This window comes from Colossoma macropomum, unplaced genomic scaffold, assembly GCF_904425465.1.
Source record: "Colossoma macropomum unplaced genomic scaffold, Colossoma_macropomum, whole genome shotgun sequence".
Classification (NCBI taxonomy): domain Eukaryota; kingdom Metazoa; phylum Chordata; class Actinopteri; order Characiformes; family Serrasalmidae; genus Colossoma; species Colossoma macropomum.
Window position 1 is genome coordinate 3,517,119 of NW_023494795.1, and position 14,035 is coordinate 3,531,153.

At 39.1% G+C, this 14,035-nt stretch overlaps 1 protein-coding gene across 7 annotated transcripts in view; it reads right to left on the reverse strand.

The window, feature by feature from the left end:
- The window catches only part of adgrg6 (adhesion G protein-coupled receptor G6), a 118,221-nt gene that overhangs the window by 37,476 nt on the left and 66,710 nt on the right, over positions 1–14,035 (reverse strand). For all 7 annotated transcript variants that reach the window (XM_036581220.1, XM_036581221.1, XM_036581222.1 and 4 more), the window contains 5 exons: positions 11,689–11,800; positions 11,445–11,533; positions 11,113–11,314; positions 7,391–7,556; positions 2,715–2,855 (listed from right to left, as the gene is read on the reverse strand). In XM_036581220.1, the coding sequence (XP_036437113.1) occupies positions 2,715–2,855; positions 7,391–7,556; positions 11,113–11,314; positions 11,445–11,533; positions 11,689–11,800 (710 nt within the window). The remainder of the gene's footprint in view (positions 1–2,714; positions 2,856–7,390; positions 7,557–11,112; positions 11,315–11,444; positions 11,534–11,688; positions 11,801–14,035) is intronic.

Below are 14,035 nucleotides of genomic sequence, written 5' to 3' on the forward strand. Positions count from 1 at the left end.
CCTGCCTGCAGTCCAGACCGGTCACCACTGATAACATTTTGCACATTATGAAATGAAAAATATGACAAATGAGACCCTGAACTGATGATCAGCTGAAATCCTGTATCAAACAAGAACAGGAAAACATTTCACTTTCTAACTCCAGCAGTGTCTCCTCAGTTCCCAAACGCTTACAGAGTGTTGTTAAAGAAGAGGTGATGAAACACAGTGGTAAACAGGCCCCCGTCCCAACTTTTTTGGAATGTGTTGGCATCAAATTCAAAATGGGCATATATTTATAATGATACAATATAACAATATATATATATATTGTTATACTGTATCGTTATATAAAAAACAATAAAATTTCTCAGTTTCAACATTTGATATGTTGTCTTTATATTATTTTCCTTTAAAAATATGGTTTACATGATTTGCATATCATTGCATTCTATTTTTATTTACATTCTGCACAGCGTCCCAACTTTTTTGGAAATGGGGCTGTAATTTACAGTGTTTTTTCCAAATGCAGTCAATGCAGACATTTTTGGTTTTGTGTCTTTAGTTTAGAACTGCTAGTCTAGCGGTGCTAACAAACACGTCAATAGTCACTACAACCACACATCCACACATATATGCCAAAATCTTCATATATTTGCTTCAGATTGCATCTATGAGCTACACAGACTAGTTTAGAAAGAAAAATAAAATGGCATTGACAGACTGTTGCACATTTAAGCTGAAGTTAGACCTACATTATCATCTGCATAATGTTCCAATTTCCAGATCTATTCCACCTTCAAATGCTGGGAGGATGGAGCGCAAGGCTGTGCTGTAAAACGTCACTACATAGGCATGGTATAGTTTTACTGGCTTGCTTATGTGGGGGTTATGAGCGAGTTCCCTGCAAAATCCAATTAAAATGTAGTCTTGCTAAGTCAATATTTATGTAAATAATGCTTTTATTTTTTTTGAATAACCAGAAAAATAACAAAGTATGCATCGTTACTCGAATGTTTTCTTTAACAGGTTTAAACTTGGATTAAGACTGGGATTAAGGTTGATTACCACTTGCAGTCAACATCAGTCAATTCAGTTTATTATCATCCATTCGAATGAATGGGATACGTTGCGATGTGCTGATGTGCTGGGGGAGTGTAAATGCAGTGTGAGGTGCTACAATATAATTGCTGCACTGTCTAAAGTGGAACACAAAATTTTGATTTCCAGTGTTTGTTAGCAACATTAGCCTCGTAGCTTTATTTCTAAACTAAAGAAGCAAAGTTCTGACACCACACTGACCGACTGCATTTTGGGGTAAATGGAAAACCATGTACATTTGATGCCTTTAGATGTGTGAGATAAGGAATATTTTCCAAGAAAAGTGAAGAGGGCACCACACTTTTGTTAGGTATTAATACATATTAAACAGGACTTGGATGCACTCAGATGACTGAACTGATTAATAATAAACAACGTTCTCCACTCTAGAACAGCACTGATTTTAAATAACCAGACCATTTTTTCTGTGCAAGATTTACTATGTTCTCATTATTTGAGCACTTTATCACTTTTCACCAGTGTCAAGTTTACATTTCCTGTTACACTTAAGCAGTAGAACCCGAGAGGGAGTGTGTTATTGTGAAATAGCATCACAGCTGTGATTTGGTCACCGTAGATCATCACAGCAGTGATGTTATTGGCGATAACACACTCATCGAGTGTTCTATTGCTTTAATACAACAGTTAAATAAATAAAGTGATAAATTAATAAACTGGGCCGTGAACGCGGCGTTTAATATGTTTTAATGTTCGCAGTTCCTTCACCAAATTATAGTTCCTTAACGAGCAGCTTGTTGCTACGTCAGAGTAACGAGCTCCGCCCACTCGCTGCACAGCCGGCAGTTCGTTCTCCAGCTCCTCACACTAAATTCCCAAACTGTCATCACCACTGAGCAGCTTTTCAGACGGCAGCTGTGACAGAACAACAGCTAAACAACCTGGAATCAGCCAGAAATGAACCCAACACCATTCGGCAAACGTGTAGTCTGATCTTCAGAGTCTGACCAAATCAGACTGAGCCATAAAACTGCTGCAATATCAAGTTCAGCTCAGTTTTGTCAGTTTTTTCCAGATCAGTATTAATGTTGTTTTGTTCCAGCCAGTCTGTAAAGCATCTTACAGCCCGTTTAGTTTGGCGAATGGTGTTGGGTTCATTTCTGGCTGATTCCAGGTTGTTCAGCTGTTCTTCTGTCACAGCTGCCGACTGAAAAGCTGCTCAGTGGTGATGACAGTTTGGGAATTTAGTGTCGTCTCATCTTCAGAGTCGGACCAAATCGGCTGTCGGTCAAATGTGATCTTAAAATTTTCTGTTTGTGCGGGAAGTAAAAAGTAAAAACTTTCAGTGATTAGTTATGAGCACGAAACGATTAACACCAAATTACAAGCTTTTGTTATCAACAATAACTGCGACTTCTGAGGGTTAGCCCTTTAAAAGACTGACTCTGGGAGTTAGTGTGCTCAGTCATAGAGTAATATTACCGTACCATTATTGATCCAAAACGCTGTAGATAAAGACATGCATCAGAATTTTAACAAAGTAAGCTGATTTAATACGAAACTAATAAACTTTATTCAGCATATGATAACCCTGGATACACTCGATTCCCAAAACTGCAGGTGTAAAAATACAAGGAAGAAGAAAGAGAAGAACAACTCTTTGGGTCAAAACTCACCTGGAAGAGCCCTGTTTTGCTAAAGAACATGAAATTTATTCTGGAGATGGTCTCAATGTCGGCGGTGCTCAGGTTATTCAGTAACGTGGCAGGCAGTGTGACAGCGGCGAGAGGATTCTGGATCTCTGACTCAAAATGAATCTAAGGAGAGAGAATACAGAGAGAAGCATTAAACAAATCAGGACTGTGACTGTTAACAGAGTTACCATGGCAACAGCCACCAGTGACGGTAAAAACCGCTGGTTTAAAAAACAAAAAAAGTTAATTTATCGATTTATTTCATGCAAACCACAGCGCTCCCACAAGTAAACATAACCAAGCTTGTAAACAGATGTGATATTCTTCATTAATATCACGTTTATTGTACCTAACATAAACGAGATTGAGCTAAAAATGCAGCTGTTGAGCTGCACTGGTTGAATTCCGTCATTATGTTAATTTGTCTGACAAAAATTAAGCTTCAACTTGCGCACTATGACTTTGCTCCCACATCCAATTCATTGTTAAGGTCCATCTCTAAATTACCAGATGGAAAAGTGTTGCTTCTATTATTATTAGTAGTAGTAGTAGTACATCTGAACATACATCGATCAGGCATAACATTATGACCACCTCCTTGTTTCTACGCTCATTGTCCATTTTATCAGCTCCACTTACTATATAGGTGCACTTTGTAGTTCTACAGTTACAGACTGTAGTCCATCTGTTTCTCTGATACTTTGTTAGCCCCCTTTTACCCTGTTCTTCAGTGCTCAGGACCCCCATGGACCCTCACAGAGCAGGTACTATTTGGGTGGTGGATCATTCTCAGCACTGCAGTAAAACTGACATGGTGGTGGTGTGTTGGTGTGTGTTGCACTGGTCTGAGTGGATCAGACCCAGCAGTTGCACTTCTAGACGAATCAAATCTATGAGATTAATGTATCATCACCTACTAACGTAGGATATCACATCACTCAGTGTTTAAAAGTTCAGTTATGTTTATGTGTACTAGTGTTTTGCTATGGTTTGCATGAAATAAATCAATAAACAAACAACTTTTTTTAAAACTGATGGTAGATTTGTTTTTACTGTCACTGGGGGCTGTTACCAGGGTAACTCGATTAAACACCACTGGGCACAGGCCAAATATTACTACTACTACTACTACTAATAATAATAAAAATAATAATAATCATAATAATAACTTTTTCTTCGAGTAACTGAGATGGTCATTAACTCTAAAATGTACACAGGAGCAAAGAAAGTGATGTACTGTGGTTATTTTCCACACGGTTCTGTGGTTCAGGCGTATAATCAGTTATCTTTTTCTTTTGAAGTTTTAACCTGTGCAGTAAGGTCACTAATCTCCAGCAGATCGTCACGCCTGCAGGTTTTTATGACTTGAGCAAGCAGTAGGACCAGATGGTGTGACTCAGTGACCAGAGGGGAGGAAAAAGAAAACCCAGCTCCTCTGAAGTTTGTAAGCGTAATGCTCAGGCATGTTTCTTTGCACCCCGAGAGGCACATGTGTACAACAAACGAGCAGCGGAATGATGTACGACTGAAGTGGTTAATGGGCCTTTTGCTTGAAAGTGGTGTAAACGTCAAGAGCCTCCTGAGACCCTGTGAGGTGATGCAGAAAAAGGGAAGAATGTGAGGAAAGGAATGAAGGAGAGCTGATGACAGCTCTTTAATGTGTTTATGTGTTTTATGATAATGTGGAAGTTACTCACTCCTTTAAGATAATGCGGAAGTTACTCACTCCCACTGTATAAAATCATGAGTAACACAAATCAGACAAAATTGTCTGAAAGTAAAATTTCAGAATGAACGTGCAAAGTAAGCGAGGTGTTCTCTCCTTTGCGAAGTAAACCAGGCCTTTCACTTTTTTTCTCTCTTCTTCCGAGTCACCTTGAGGCAGGGTGAAGTTACTTTTTCCACCCATAAACGTTCCTTGGCTCTTTACCCACTGGCTTAAGTTCTGGCCAATAGACATGGCACAACATGCCACATCTCCTTACTGCGGATTAACTGTTAGAGACCCACTGTAAAAGCTCTCTTTAGAAAGCCAGAGATCTTTTGGTGGTAGGACCCTAGCCTCTACTTGGGAAGCCTGCGTAAAGAAGCAACATACACCGAAAAAAGCGATCAATTAAACGGATTTGGTCAACGATCTGAACAAAACCTCTGTCTCCAAAATGGTAACTTCTCAGAAAAAAGGAAAAAAATGTTCTGAACTTGTAATGGAAGTTAATGTAACACAATTTTTTCCCAACTAATTCTGGATCATTTCTATTGGTTTGTTCTTCGTGAAACACAATGCAATAACAGAAAGCAACATTTTTAAATTAGACAAATTGAAAAACGACAAAAACGGAGATTCAAGGTTTGGCGTAACAGTGAAGACTTGATTCAAATGTGTACAACATTGTATTACTTTTGGGCTGAATATAATTACCTTTTTTTATTAATACCATTTCTTTTTCTATCAATACCAATGAATTTCGATACCAAACCCTAATCAGAACTGCATACTTACTTTGGCAATAATATTGATGTAACCCAAGCTAAAAACATTAGCTGCATGATTTCTTCTCTAATACTTGGTTTTGCCTCCCCTCACCTTAATAACAGCAGCAACCCTGTGACACCAGACACTTGTGATAGTTCCTGTCCATTTTAGTCCACTCTTTCACAAACTGGGTGCACATTTCAGCTTCATGTGCTCATGTGTGACTATTCCATGTTTCACCTGCTTTTCCAAATTGAGAACTGGGATTGAGGTCAGGTGATTTTGCTGATCAGTCAGACTGTGTTGCATTATGTCTGTTGAACAAGTCACAGACACCCTTCAGTTGTCACCCTGAAACGTGGGAATGTCAATGTTGAGTTCTACATGAAGCACAGGTGGGGTAAAACTGGCAGGATCTCAAGAGACTCATATAATCCAACTGTCAGAAAGGCAATCAGGTTTATAAACTCACAAGGACTGAACTGAAAACCCCCTCACACACACACACACACACACACACACACACACACACACACACCTCTTTTGATGCTCTACTTGCACTGGAACATTGCTGCTAACACTGTGTTCTACTCAAGTACTGTGTATATCCTACCTCAGTAACTGCTGAGCTCACGTATGTTATGACTGCGTAACTCACAGATCACAGCATGTTAAATATCTCTGCACCTTATTCCACAACCCTACCTCATGCTCAGAAATGAGTGCTGTGTCGGTGCTGCACTGTCCTGTCTGTTTATTGTGTCTAATGTCTGTTTTAATTATCATATGTATTGTATTGTTTCTAGTTTAATGTTTTCACACTCACGTCTGCACGTTTGCACTTTATACTGTCTATTTTGTTCCATGTTGCACCATGTTGGTCCTGGAGGAACGTAATTTCACTCCACTGTGTACTTAGATGGAATGACAATAAAAGCCTCTTGACTTGACCTGGCAAGGGGATGCTTAACCAAGTATTAAAGAAGAAACGGTGTACTGAAATTTTGGTAACACTTTCTATGAATGTCACCTTTGTAAGCGTCTATAAACACGTTCATAACATGTTCTAATGCATTCATAAGGCATTATAAACATGGCTATAAATATTTATAAATATGCATTACACGTTATAGCCATGCTTATTATGCATTATGAATTGTTAACATAATACATTATAAGTACTGATCATAACAAATTATAAGAGCTCATAAGTGGTATTTGTCCACTCTAAGTAAAGTGAAGCGTACTGTACTAAAGCCTCCTCCAGTGTTCAGAGTGAGGCTTCAAGTTGAAGTATTTACTGAAGGATTTACTGAAACACTAAAACATTCACAGTAAAGCACATTACAGGCTTCAAATGTCAGAGTTTAAACTAGAGCTGCATCAGTGTTTTACCCAATGTGGGAAAGGTAATGTTCACCACCGTTAGCTTGGTATTTGTCTTTACTTTACGCTCTCCAAGCTGGGACTGACTTCTTTGGCACTGACAGTATAACATGTTATCAACACTACTTATAATGCATTATATTAACAATTCATAATGTATAATAAACATGGCTATAAAGTGTAATTCATTTTTATAAATGTTTATAATCATGTTTATAATGCCGTATGAAGGCATTATAACGTGTTATAAATGTGTTTATAGACGCTTACAAAGGTGACATTCATAGAAAGTGTTACCGAATTTTTTGGTCTGAGGAGTTTGTAAGAAATGATGTACACTTTGAAACAAGTAAATACAATGCATCACTTTTTTGGCGTACACAAGACATGAACACATAGATATTAGGGGTGGACAATATGATAATATGTCACTGTTATCATAATTTATTGTGTCTCTATGCACTTTTCTGAATATTTCATGGGTATCACCAGTCCTTCGACAACACCGAATGATATTATGTATAACTGACTTATACAAAAGATTTAGACCAATTATTAAACGCCTGTAAACAGTCAGTGGGCAGCACCTTGCTGTAGGTTATGTTCATGAAGCTACATGACACCTACATAAGCCTCTCATAGCAAATGACATACACCTATATAAACATTTATAGGCTTATTTCAAAAACTTTCAGTGGTCATAAGATTTTAAGGCATGAAATGACATCAAAGTAGTCTAAAGCAGCCTTTATGAAAGCGCCCTGATTCTTCTGCTACGAGACATGAAGAGAGGTACCTGCGGGTCTGTTCCATTGGGAGGAATAAAGGCGCTGAAGCTGGTTCCATTGAAATTACTGATGTTAAGAGCTGAGATGCCCACTGCCAGGTTCTTGGAGGTGATGCTCAGAGACGGGCCCTCAAACTCAATCTTCTGCACCAGTTCATCCATGGTTTTCAGAGCACTGAATGAAAAGGCATAATTTTGGAGCACACAGCTTATTAATCATGCAATGCCAAGACAAAAAGAGTCTATTTCATACTTTTAATATACTTTTCAGCTTCAATTACTCGATATCTCAATGCTGTCGTTTCACTTATTTTGATACGTACAAAACATCAAAGTTTAGAATTCATAAATTACTGTTCTAAGAAAGTTAAAACATTATTTTTCATTGCTACACTACAACAAATCAATAAAAAACCCTTAAAGTAAACCCTTACCAAACATGTGCTTAGGCTCGCTCAGAAACCATGACAGTGCATTTAACAGTACAGACAGCATCGTCCTACTTTTATAGAAAACACAGTACCATACACAAAGCTCCATTTCAATTCATTTTATTACACCTAACCAGGACATTCATATTACTAATGATATTGCATATTATTAGCTGCTTGGCTAAGTGCAGCTGCACACTGCCTTCAACCAGACCAGATGGAGAATTCTTTTTGTTAGAGCTCAGCATCACTGTGGGCCCTTCTTACCCCCCTCTGACAATAACACAAACTCTTTTTTTGAAAATTAAAATCAAACAGTGTGCAGGCTACCGAGTTTGATCTTGCACAGCATTAAACTGAACTGATAATGGCGTTTCAACAAAACAGCATCCCCTACTTTTATACAGAGCAGCAGAGCAAGAGGCCACAACATATCGTTTTTAGAGCGATGTGGCAGAGAGATTGGATATTTCACGAAAAAAATCTCTCTTGCAAATATGTTCCAAAATATGAGCATTTGAATGAGCTTTATTATTGATGACCATCTCATGATTAATTATCCCCAGGTTGAGAATCACTGCTATACAGCTTCTTTGTTTACTGTGTTTTCTAAGGTTTGAACCTGATCAAACCTGATAATCTACAACTAGGGTACCCAGAAGGCACTGACCAAAATCCTTTGGACGAAAATGACATCATAAAGGATTATAAGAATTATTTAAAAAAAGAATATGAATAAAAAAAGAGAAAAAACTCAGACGTTCCAGGTTCTGGAGGTATTTCGTAAAACTAAGTTAATGTTAGATGAGAACGGCTCTTTGTGCACTAAATGAGCCAGTAGTTGCCAAGTCAAGTATCTGACGAAACGTTTGATTAGAAACAGAATCTCCAGTGAGAAAAATGCCCGAAGAGCAGCTACACTGTGACCGCTGGAGATTGGAAAACTTGGATGACTTACAGCACAATCAAAGACAGACACAAATGTTTTCAGTGAGGACGTACTTGCAGATAAGAGCTTACCGGAAAGCTCTCTGACTTTTTCACGAAGACAGGCAGACACTGTGCCATTTTAGAAATCTTGTTCTTTGGTGATTCACAATGTACGTTTGAATTGCTCCTCGTGTTCAGCCAAAGCCTGCGATTTATGTGCTCACGCTGAATGAAAACGCTCGGTCCGACTGACATTTTGCGATATGGGTGCTCACACTGCAGGTGAAACACAGCCCCTACAGTCAGCTCAGTCTACAGACAATTTCCAATAAAGCTGATTCATTCAAAACAACATGCTGCACCTCTGAGTTCCGAGTAAAAACACTGGCTGAATCTCAAACGGCTCCCTGCTCCCTAAAATATTAAAATAGTGGCTCCTGCATCCATGCAGTGCATTACATGGCTCATAAATAGCCTTCTGAGATTCAGCCATGTGTGCACAGCTCCATACTGGACTAACTGGACACTATTTTGGTGTAGAAGCCAAATTCAGCCATTGACAAACCGCTACAACAGCTTTGCTAACTTGTGCCACACTGTGCACTGAAGCTGAAGAGCAGGTGGTCTACAGACCGACAGCTCTACAAAGACAATAAAACACTGAATTTATTTATACCTCACAATTCAACTCAGTCAAACGGAGCAGAGTCGTCATACACGGACGCTGGTGCCGCAAATGTGGGCTTTTTGGCCTCCGTGTCAGAGCGGTGGTTCTGACCGTGTGTGGTTTTGGGTGCGACTTTGAGAAATGGGTTTGTGAGGCGGCTCAGACTGAGAGACATGCCACCAAAATTTATGTCAGAAATCCATCCGATTGTCCGACTGCTTAATCGGAGCTCGTTTGGGCAGTTAATCGGGCATCGTTTCCCCTCTCACACTGCACGGCAAAGGAAAGTTTATCGATGCTTGGTGAGCATGTTTATTCAGCTAGCACTAAAACTAAAAAATCAGTATTAACATTTACTAGCTAGCCAGCTGGCAGTCATCCACTGCTGGAGTGAACTATACACACATATTAAAAGTGTGTCAGGTTAACATTACCTCAGCGATAATCATTAACACTATACCTCTACACAGGAGATCTGAGATCATTTTTCTCACTTGTACCTTTTCTTTTTTTTTTAACTAGCAGTGCCATCACTACATTAGGGGCCAGTGGGGCCTGGTCCCACCAGATGTCACTGTGGAGCAGTGCATGACATGATCAATAATTCAGTACAACAACTAACATATATATTTTTTCTTGTTATATATATATATATATATATATATATATATATATATATATATATATACATATATATATATATATATATATATATATATATTTTCCACTGTTTATTACAAATGACAGTGGTCAGGCTGTCCGATACGTTCCAAATATCTTCCTGTACCTGTTGTGTAAATGTGAGTAGCTGACCTGTTTCTCCTAGCAGTCTTGGTTTGGTAAATGTGGAGCTGTCAGCGCTCGTCTAACCAAGTGAGCAGTTAAAAACAATCTGCATTCAACGCGCCTTCAATAACCAGCTGTGGGGCCCAATCACGTTGGCCCCATGCTGAGAGCAGCCAATAAAAAAATTCATACAGTTACATACATCCAGACGTTTAATAACGCTGTTTATGGTAAAGGGCGTCGCTACGCAGCTAGCCACTGTTCCTCATCAGTTATGGTAGCCACTTATAATAGCAGTACAATATAAAGAGTCGAGTCAAAAATGTGATAAAAATTGGGTCCTGCCATTAGATCGGAAATTAGAGATTAAATGTTTGAGACACACCAGCCAGAGGATTTCACCATCATTCAGTCTGGAAAGGACAAAAACTGCTCCTTCAGTCCAGAAAGGTTCAAGAGAAAAACATGGCTAACTGTGAGTGTAGCTAAAAACTCTCTCTTGCTTTCCTTGCCTGCCCTCGCTCTGCTATCACTTCAATTCATTCATGGGTTGGTGGACTTTGAGAGAAGTTTTTGACAAATTTGCACACGTCGTGCATCTTTTCTTTTTGAGCAGTGACCGTTACCGTTGAGTCATTCTGCATTATTACAAGCTGTGTTATTCCTAAAGCCCAGAAAGCATGTTTCCCTGTTCTGATACGTTGCTTTGGATATGTAGTTGCAGACCACAATGATCACATACTGCTTATTGGTCACTAAAAAAAAGATATCACAAAAGTGTTTGGTATCAGTATCATATTCAGCTCTTCTCTAGGTATTCAAGGTATCGTATCGGTATCCATGTTAAAATGTTTCCAAACAATATCCAACCCTAACTACAGCGTAAACCTACACTGACAGCCAGAAAATGCACCTACGTTCCTGAGGCAGCCACCTGTGCAGAGTCGGAGGTTATCATCACGTTGGAGATGATGGTGACCACAGTGGTGGCCAGGGTGGCATTGATTCGAGCCACATTCACCAGCTTCTTCACCACAGTAACAACTTTTGAAACCTCCGCGTTGGACAGCTCGTTGTTTGTGATGTCAGCAAGATGGACAGCCACCTCTGCAGCGTTCCCTGTTTCCAAATAAGGTCATTAAGCTGAGGTGACCTACACAGTATGTAGGACTTATTTCCGATTTCAGAATTTCAATTTTAATACATTATTAAAAACATTCGTCAGTTTATTCACTTGAAGACTGCCTACCTGATGAAACTTCAATTTCTTCTATATCTTTGCAGTTACTGAAGTCTGGTTGGCCCCACAATGATGTATAATTATCAGGGCTGATGATGCTGAGAGAAGAAAAGACACTTTCATTAGTAATTAATGTTTACTGGGTCTACTGATGTGTAATGAGATAGATGGGGTAACAACAGTATCATTTACTTTTCATATCCTTATGTCTTTGTAAGGATATCTGACATAGATGGGTCCACTGTCTACTCACCATGTCCTACTTGCATTCTGCTCCTTGTAGGGGAAGCAGGAGATGTTCTTGGTGTCTAATGGTCTCGTCTCTAACCATTTATAATGGAGCGTCTCCTCCTCCGGACAGTTTTCTGCAGAATAAGCCACATTAGATAAGTCAAGTCAAGTCAAAGTTTATTTATACAGCGCTTCTTATAACAGGTGTTTCCACAAAGCAGCTTCACAGAAAAATCAAGTGGGTAAGACATTTGCAATAAAGCGTTTCTTCACAGGGTAACTATGTGCAAATTACTCACATCCAGGGCTGCAACTAATGAGTATTTCCATAATAGATCAATCAGTCCATTGGGACCTCAGTTAATGTTAATAATTAACTTTAAATATTTAACCCTTGTGTGGTGTTCAGGTCTGTGGGACCCGTTTTCAATGTTTACCAAAGTAAGAAATGATGTGATTTATTATTATTTCAGCCTCAGATTCTTGGTCTTTGCTCATTTTCTGTGAAGAACATATAAAATAACCCATTTTCAGTGTCTTCACTCTGTTCACCCCCCACACATTTATATTACACATGTGGTGTTGGGCTGAACCCACGGGGAGTAAAAGTGTGGAGGTTCTGTGTCCTTCACTCTGTTCTCCTCCTACATGGCCTGCTGTTAGTGTGTGTGTGTGTGTGTGTGTGTGTGCGTGTGTGTGTGTGTGCGTGTGTGTGTGTGTGCGTGTGAGGGTGGACAACATGGACAGGCTGCTGACTGGCTACAGCTGCTAAAGGAGAGCCCTACGCTGGACACTTGTGATATTTTAAACATCTGGTATTTTTACATAAATTGTTATGGCTGTATTGATTTAAATAAACAATAATGTGGTGGGTCACCAGACCACTGAGTAACAAACACACCAACACCAGACAAGGGTTAACATTTTAGAGCTATTTTTTTTAAATTAAAAATAAAAGCATTATTACTTCTTTTGCACAATGCTCTTTCAGACATAATACACCTATCTCCTAAACCACTGAGTGAGTTTACAGCATACTCCAGCTTCTTGGATAAGAGCAAAGTATAGAAATCTGATTAATAAATCCAATAAAGAGGCTGGATTTTAGCTCAGCAATTGGATTTCTCAGCGCATGTAAACTCTATTTTTTTGCGAAAACAGAACGCAGTACCAGAAATAAGCAAGTAGGGTTTAGCAAATATGTGCAAGATGGCAGCAAAACAGCTCTGGAGCAAAGCTAAACCAACTACATGCTTGACAAAATGAAGGATTTAAATATTCTTCATCTTCTAGACGATGAATGCTCATGTTTTCAGGTAAAGTGGCTAGAAGTTTTTATAAAAAAGCCGCACTGTGATGTTTGAGTTTTGTTTATGTCATGGCTTCTTCCTCTGCGAGTTTATTGGCTGGTTGTAAAGCAGAAATCTGATTACCGCCTGACTCATGTAGACCTGGGGTTTCTCATTATCACATCACTGCATTCTGCTTTATTTGCACTTTACAAAGTGTCCCAACTTTTTTGGAGATGGGGTTGTAAAAGGACAAATAATTAAGTTCCAAAAGCACAGTTTTATTTATTGACCTAAAATACTGTCCCTTTACGCTGCGGCAAAGCAAAATGCAGAGACATAACTGTGGTGACGAAAGAGCATTTTTTAGCTGTGTGGTTTAGACTAATGATTTTAAAACAGAACTCATCCCTTTAGAATGTATGAATGTTTATGAAAAGCAGAAAATTATATTTAACTATTTTATTTAAATGAAGTGATCTAATATTACTTTTATTATTTTATTTTATTTATTTATTTTTTTATTTATTTATTTATTTATTTTGGGCGGCACGGTGGCGCACTGGGTAGCGCTGCTGCCTCACAACAAGAATGGCCTGGGTTCGATTCCCGGCCGGGTGACCGGGGTCATCTCTGTGTGGAGTTTGCCTGTTCTCCCCGTGTCTGTGTGGGTTTCCTCCGGGTACTCCAGTTTCCTCCCACAGTCCAAAGACATGCAGTCAGGCTGATTGGACATGCTAAAATTGCCCCTAGGTGTGACTGTGTATGTCTGTCTGTCTGCCCTGCGATGGACTGGCGACCTGTCCAGGGTGTATCCTGCCTTCCGCCCAATGACAGCTGGGATAGGTTCCAGCACCCCACCGCGACCCAGAAGGATAAGCGGTTTAGATGATGTATGTATATATATTTTTTTTTATATGTATCGGTCATTTCGGTCCATTTCGTTTAGCCCATTTATCATCAAATTTACACACAATGTAAAGGGTAACAGGCTTTTTCAAATTATGTAAAAAAACGAAAAATGACAAATGGAGATACAAGGTTTTATTCTGACAGCAGCGATGTATAATATATATATAT